Source organism: Armigeres subalbatus, chromosome 3, assembly GCF_024139115.2.
Source record: "Armigeres subalbatus isolate Guangzhou_Male chromosome 3, GZ_Asu_2, whole genome shotgun sequence".
NCBI lineage: Eukaryota > Metazoa > Arthropoda > Insecta > Diptera > Culicidae > Armigeres > Armigeres subalbatus.
In genome coordinates this window covers 55,111,574-55,119,409 of record NC_085141.1, presented here as the reverse complement: position 1 = coordinate 55,119,409, position 7,836 = coordinate 55,111,574, and the positions used below count along the sequence as shown (strand labels likewise).

Here is a 7,836-nt window from a genome sequence, read left to right as displayed (position 1 = left end):
GAGGAATATCAACATCAAAATTCCTATCGATATACGTTTTATAAGAATCCCAATCAGCTCTATGATAATTCCAAGTAGAGCTGATTGGATTATAAATGGCTTCCTGTGAGATTTCAAACGTCACAGGAAGGTGATCAGAGTCAAAGTCAGCATGAGTTACCAATTGGCCACACAGCTGACTTGAATCCGTTAAAACTAAATCAATTGTAGAAGGATTTCGACTGGAAGAAAAACAAGTTGGTCCATTGGGATATTGAATAGTATAATATCCCGCAGAACAATCTTCAAATAAAATTTTACCATTGAAATTGCTTTGAGCATTATTCCATGAACGGTGTTTGGCATTGAAGTCACCAATTACGAAGAATTTTGATTTGTTGCGAGTCAAAATTTGAAGATCAGCTTTCAACAAATTCTTTTGCTGCCCATTGCATTGAAAAGGCAAGTAGGCTGCAATGAAGGAAAGTTGTCCAAAATTTGTTTCAACAGAAACTCCCAAGGTTACTGTTGCGGGAGCAAATGAGGTTTTCGGCTGAATTCTATTGAGCAGATCGCAAACTCAAGTTATGGTGCGAAGCAGCTTAAAGCTGTAATATATTTAAATTAGTTCACATTAGGTTTCTTATAAAAATACTCACATTTTTCAGTTTCGGGCTATTTTAGTATTACGTTCGCCCTTAGCCTCACTGCTCGTGCTACTTCCTAGCATCTGTGTAATTTATAAGTTAGATGTGTATGCAATTTGCAATTAGATTAAGAAACAACTTACTTTAAGCACATTTCACTTAGTAATTGAATTAATACTTATAGCCTAGGTTTAACAACTAGTAGAATAGCTGATGAAATAATGATTACGCATTCATGCGTGATGGTGGTTTCTATCTTTTCCAGAAACAATGACCTGACAAACGCTATCATCCATAGGCATTACCCATAGTTGCTACCCATATATGCCCATTGAAAATAAATGGTCAGTCGCAATGCAGCTTATGGATTTCTGGCGGCAACATACTCCCCCCCGTAACACTGGCTACCGGTCCAGTTTTACTTTTAACTTTGTATACAGCCAGCAAATATCCAATGTTCTTAGCAAACAATCTTCAACTACTAATAATTCACTACTATCTTCACTTCTACTTAACAGAAAACCCCAATCAAACGCTTTATAATAAAATGAACATTTTGAAATGAAACCTTATTGTCCCTCGTTATGAAATTAACTTAATTCACCAGATCTACTTTGTGCCTACTGCTTTTTAATTGATAGATTTGAATCATAGTACTCCACCAGCCTGTAAGTGATCATTCTTCCCCATAGGTAGAACTGTCTGCCTTTCCAATGTATGTAATAGATACCGACATCCATCCTATCCTTAACGTGCTGTGCCACCTTCGAACGAAATACAATGTACGTAACGTTCTCGCATTTGTGTCCCGTCATTAATCGACGGCATAACATTTTGATTTCCAAAATTAGAGAATATCCCGGCCCTTTTACCAGAAAATTCCCATCACTTCGACGTCGTGTGCCTTTTTGGGAACCGTTGCGAGTTTTCGTCTCCCGAGAAATATGATTTTTCATCCGATCTGGTTCGTTCTGGAATGGTTTTCCCATGGAATTTGATGTAAAACGCTTCTCTCTAGTTCGGTAAATCTGCGTGTCCATAAACAGGTAGCATACTTCGTGGTCGACCAATGTCTGAGATTTCCTTTTTATCAAAATTTGCACTGGCATGGAGTATCCATAGAAATGAGATTGTTGATCACTGCTTACGTTAGATGTATCAGCCCCTTCAATGTATGTTCGTCGATCTAATATGTAGGCTGATGCTGCTGCGCTTGATTTGCTCTTAATATCAAGCCATATTCGCTTAACTGATTCCGTGCTCGAGTAAGCATCCGTTGATTTCTGAACATGCATATGCTCCTCAGTGTTGTGCATTATTTCGAGCTTCCAGTATTTCCTCATTACTGCAGTCCACAAGTGATCCCAATGGTCTGGCACTAGTCGAGAGAGATTTTGCAGCTTACTGTTAATGCTTGATATCAACTTCAATAGCGAATCACAACCACGCATACGTATGGATATTTTGTAAATAAAGCTTCGTAGTAGTTTCGCATACCTTTTCGCTGCCGTTCTCTCGCAAACCCGCACGTTTTTCATTTTTTCTGAAGTTTGGATACTTGCTGAGTATCCCGTGCGATCTCTGACTAATATTAGTGAGCCACAAAGCACTATTTGTTTTGATGATGATGTCGAAGGAGGAGGTGCTGGAGCGGGCAAACTAGGTGCCACTAATTTGGGGGGTGTACATGACAAAACGTATTTCTTGGAGTAGTTCACTTTGGCCGTTTGTACTGAATGTGTTTTAGTTGCTAACAAGCCTAACGAAATAGAGGCTGTGAGCGAAACGTGAGTTTGTTCCACAAGCTGACTCATGAGAAATGATAGATGATTCTCATAGGGAGAAGGCGAATTAGTGATTGCTACATTGTGCAGCCGCACAGTGTAAATACCACTACTAGGCTGCAGAGTGTCAATCTGTTTTGGATAAATACTACTTGATGACGAGACGAGGGTATGTGTAGTAATGGTGCTTTTTACAACTGATTTCACATTGCCTTCGGCTATACCGATTTGTTTATCCAAAAGCGTTTCAGGGATCGCGCCGATGATTCGCTGCTGAGTCCCATCGCTGTTGAGCTGTTGTTTACCAACTCTCGAATTCTTTAAAATACTACCACGAATACATGAATCATGCAGAGCTCCTTGTCGGTTGAGCGAATGGTTTTCATCTTCATGCTTCACTTGCACCACAGTGGTTGTAGAACTAACGACGTCTCGAATATGTTTGTTTGATTTTCTCCTTTCGGAATATTGCATCTCTAGCAATCTGTACCGTTCCCGTATTACTTCCTTTTGCTGTTCTATAAACCTTTTCTCCATCTCCCATTCGCGCCGCTGTATTGCGCGCTCTTCTTCAATCTGTTTTAATCGGAGAGCAATATAATTGCTACGTGTTGTTGTTGTTACTGGTGAACAATACCGGCTGCTTGACCGTGATGATTGTTCGATGGAATCGGGGCGCGAGCTATTGACGCAGCTTCCCGTTCGAATAGATAATACTTGGCAGCTATCCATCGAGTGAAAAATCTTTAAGTATGTTGCGGGAGCAAATGAGGCTTTCGGCTGAATTCTATTGAGCAGATCGCAAACTCAAGTTATGGTGCGAAGCAGCTTAAAGCTGTTATATATTTAAATTAGTTCACATTAGGTTTCTTATAAAAATACTCACATTTTTCAGTTTCGGGCTATTTTAGTATTACCTTCGCCCTTAGCCTCACTGCTCGTGCTACTTCCTAACATCTGTGTAATTTATAAGTTAGATGTGTATGCAATTTGCAATTAGATTAAGAAACAACTTACTTTAAGCACATTTCACTTAGTAATTGAATTAATACTTATAGCCTAGGTTTAACAACTAGTAGAATAGCTGATGAAATAATGATTACGCATTCATGCGTGATGGTGGTTTCTATCTTTTCCAGAAACAATGACCTGACAAACGCTATCATCCATAGGCATTACCCATAGTTGCTACCCATATATGCCCATTGAAAATAAATGGTCAGTCGCAATGCAGCTCATGGATTTCTGGCGGCAACAGTTTCAAAAACTTTGGTTTCAAACGAAGAAAATAATTTATGTTTGATACGTCTATTAATGACAATGGCGACCCCACCACAGGCGCTGTCAAGACGATCATTTCTGTAGATAAAATAATTTGGATCTCTTTTAATGGAGAGTCCTGGCTTTAAATAAGTTTCTGTTATAATGGCAATATGCACATTATGAACTGTTAGGAAGTTGAATAATTCATCTTCCTTACCCTTTAGAGAGCGGGCATTCCATTTTAGAACTTTCACACAATTATTTGGATCCATTGAAACGGAGTCCGATAACAATTTTTTGTGTGTACTTTATTCCAACCTGAACAGCTTCAGGAATGGTATTTGCTTTGAACATTGCATCAATCATGTGATGCAATTGTTCAGTTAAAAAATCAAAATCGGAAGCAGCCATGCTACCTGAATCGGCAACATGACCGTTATTTTCCGTTGGGACATGGGTATAAACCTCATTTTGAGAAGAGAAATTTTGTCTACCAGCAGCGATGTTTGCATACGTAGGTACATTGGAAAAATTGGAATTTAGTGAAGTGCTTGCTACCCGTTGACGAGCGGCAAAATTTGTTTGTGAATTGTGGTGGGTATGAATTGCTCGATCGGTAACCGGTTTCGAAATTTGAGCGTTTGAAAAATTTCTACCTGCCGAATCTGGGATCCGATTGGAATTTCCTATCATCAATTTTGCACGGGAATTCAAAACTTTTTTGCGTGAAGGGCATTCCCAGAAATTGGATTTATGATTGCCCCCACAATTTGCGCACTTAAATTTATTGGAATCTTCTCTCACAGGACATGCGTCCTTGGCGTGAGAGGTTCCACCACAAATCATGCATTTAGCATCCATGTGACAATGTTTGGTTCCATGACCCCACTTTTGGCACTTACGGCACTGGGTGGGGTTTTGGAAATTGCCCCCAGGCCTGCGGAAATGTTCCCATGTAACACGGACATGGGACATAATACAGGCCTTTTCCAAACTTTTCATATTATTTAGTTCACTTTTGTTAAAATGAACTAAATAAAATTCTTGAGAAATGCCTCTCTGGGAAGTACCAGGGTGGGATTTCTTTTTCATTTTAATTACTTGGACTGGTGAAAATCCAAGTAATTGAGAAATTTCAATTTTAATCTCATCCAGTGATTTATCATCACTGGGGAGACCTTTCAAGACGACTTTGAACAATCGCTCAGTTTTGTCGTCGTATGTGAAGAATTTATGGCGCTTCTCTGTTAAATACTGAAGAAGACGTTTGCGATCGTCAAAGGATCCCGGCAAAACGCGGCAGTCACCCTTCCTAGCAATCTGAAATGAAATCTTGATCCCCTGAAGGTTACTCAAGATTTCATTCCGAAAGCCAGAAAACTCGGCAACAGATACCACAATTGGCGGAATCCTTTGTTTCTTCGCATGAATCGAATCACCTGGGCTAAAGGTTAATCAAATCGAACTGATTGCTCAGTTCGATTGGAGAAGAATTATTTCCGATATTAGAGTTAGAAGGAAAATCTTAAGTTTCCAGCTTCCTTCTATTTTTCTGCGCTTGGGCAGGACGGTCTTGAAACCTTGTTTCTTTGAAGGAAGTGGAGAATTCAGAGACTCCCCCTTCCTCTTGTTTTTGTTAATACTCATTGCTGAGCGTGGAGACGTGACCTTCTAAGAGGTTTTTTCCCAGAACGGTGTCCCTGCAGGATTACCACCGCTTGCCGGAATTTGACTTCCGCAAACGGGTCCAACGTAAAACGAAGGCACGGGTCCTTGCAAAGATCGTAACGGGATCAGTGGGTACAAATAGCGCTAAGAAGCACCGTTGAAATTAAAATAGCTTCGGGTAGTATTAAAAACTTCCTTCCACAAAGAGAGAAAGAACCGCACAGCACGAAAGCACGATGCGGTCTGACTTCTCACTGCTTATTTCCCATTTCTCACTGTGAAAAGTGAGTAGTACGAAATGAGAAGTGAGACGTCTCACTCTTCATTTTTCATTTCTCACTGTAAAAAGTGAGAAGCAGCAAATGAGTAGTGAGACGTCTCAATACCCACTTCGCACTGCTCACTTTTTACAGTGTGAGGTGAGAAATGAGGTGTGAGAAGTCTCACTTTACGCGAATCGCTTTTTATGCGATTTTTTTCACTCGAATTTCTGGATTTCCGCGGTTTATTCAGATTTATGCGTTTTTTTATGTTGTTTTAATTTACGCTGCATCAGATCTGGAGCTCTTTCTCACTTCAGCGAATGATCGGTCGAGTGCCGAAGTCGGTTCAGAGATTCCGAATGGAGCATAGCGTTCGATTCAATGGTGCTCCGACGACCCGAAACCAGTACTATAAAGCGTTACCGTTATAAACCTACTTCGACTAAAAGCTCCCCAGCGCGGTGGAAGCTCAAAACAACCAAAAGAAAGAAAACCTTCTAGAAGTTCAATCAAAGGTAATTGCCTATTTCCGGGGATTAAACCACCCGACTTGGACGTTAATTTACAATGTTATGAAAACTCATATGTGAATATGTACGTTGTGTGGAAGATATTGATTTGAAAATGTATTGGAGGTAAACACTTTCCCTTCGGTGTGATTCGAACCCATGACCCTACAGTACGCTAGACTGGTGCTTTAACCAACTAAGCTACGAAGGACCTCCGTCGGCCTTCGCAACCTAGCGGCTACTGAACGAGCTCGAGATTCCCAAATTGGACGCATAGTCAAATCACTCGCAATCCATTTATCAAGCCAATACTTCCACATGTGTATTGTACACGTCCACATTAGAGGAGCGTGAGTATTTAGAATGTCTGGCGGCTATACACATTCTTCATCAGCAACGGTACTGATCAAGTGAGGTTGTGTAAGCTATTTGCCAGTCGGTCGTCAAGCTCAGACCCGACCGCATTGCGTAGGCAAGAGCACGCAACTCAAGTTCAGTTCAATCAAAGGTAATTGCCTATTTCCGGGGATTAAACCACCCGACTTGGACGTTAATTTACAATGTTATGAAAACTCATATGTGAATATGTACGTTATGTGGAAGATATTGATTTGAAAATGTATTGAGGTAACCACTTTCCCTTCGATGGGACTCGAACCCATGACCCTACAGTACGCTAGACTGGTGCTTTAACCAACTAAGCTACGAAGGACCTCCGTCGGCCTTCGCAACCTAGCGGCTACTGAACGAGCTCGAGATTCCCAAATTGGACGCATAGTCAAATCACTCGCAATCCATTTATCAAGCCAATACTTCCATGTGTATTGTACACGTCCACATTAGAGGAGCGTGAGTATTTAGAATGTCTGGCGGCTATACACATTCTTCATCAGCAACGGTACTGATCAAGTGAGGTTGTGTAAGCTATTTGCCAGTCGGTCGTCAAGCTCAGACCCGACCGCATTGCGTAGGCAAGAGCACGCAACTCAAGTTCAGTTCAATCAAAGGTAATTGCCTATTTCCGGGGATTAAACCACCCGACTTGGACGTTAATTTACAATGTTATGAAAACTCATATGTGAATATGTACGTTATGTGGAAGATATTGATTTGAAAAATGTATTGGAGGTAACCACTTTCCCTTCGATGGGACTCGAACCCATGACCCTACAGTACGCTAGACTGGTGCTTTAACCAACTAAGCTACGAAGGACCTCCGTCGGGGAAAGGGGAATCGAAGGGAAAGTGGTTACCTCCAATACATTTTTCAAATCAATATCTTCCACATAACGTACATATTCACATATGAGTTTTCATAACAACCTTCTAGAAGTTCACCATACTACACATTTTGGATATCAGCCTCTGGAATGCGTTATTCTTATTTTTCTTATTGGTATTAAATACACCACTGGAACATTACCGCCTCGCAGCACGTCGAAGAGAACTTCTAACCCGATAATTTCCTAGACCGGATCAGGATTCGAGCCCAGCCATCTTCAGCATAGATTTGCTTTGTAGCCGCGCATCTTACCACACAGCTAAGAAAAGCCCACGGAATGAATTATTGACAAACTACATATACTTGCCCTAAAAGTTTTCCAGAGGTAAGTAAGAATTTATTCACTTACTTTTGGGTCCTAGAGGTAAAAGAATAGTTGTTGAAATCAGCAAATGCGATTAATCAAAAATGAAAATCTTTTTCTTCTTATTTACATAAAAA

General features: G+C 40.6%; 1 protein-coding gene across 1 annotated transcript; it reads right to left on the bottom strand.

Annotated features, from left to right (window-relative positions):
• Positions 1-570: 570 nt before the first annotated feature.
• On the bottom strand, positions 571-3,628 carry LOC134228106 (uncharacterized). Its single transcript, XM_062709890.1, has 3 exons — positions 3,428-3,628; positions 3,297-3,367; positions 571-3,245 (listed from the first exon to the last, which is right to left on the bottom strand). The coding sequence occupies exon 3, from the start codon at positions 3,140-3,142 to the stop codon at positions 1,247-1,249; it is 1,896 nt and encodes a 631-aa protein (XP_062565874.1). The 5' UTR covers positions 3,143-3,245; positions 3,297-3,367; positions 3,428-3,628; the 3' UTR covers positions 571-1,246.
• Positions 3,629-7,836: the final 4,208 nt, after the last annotated feature.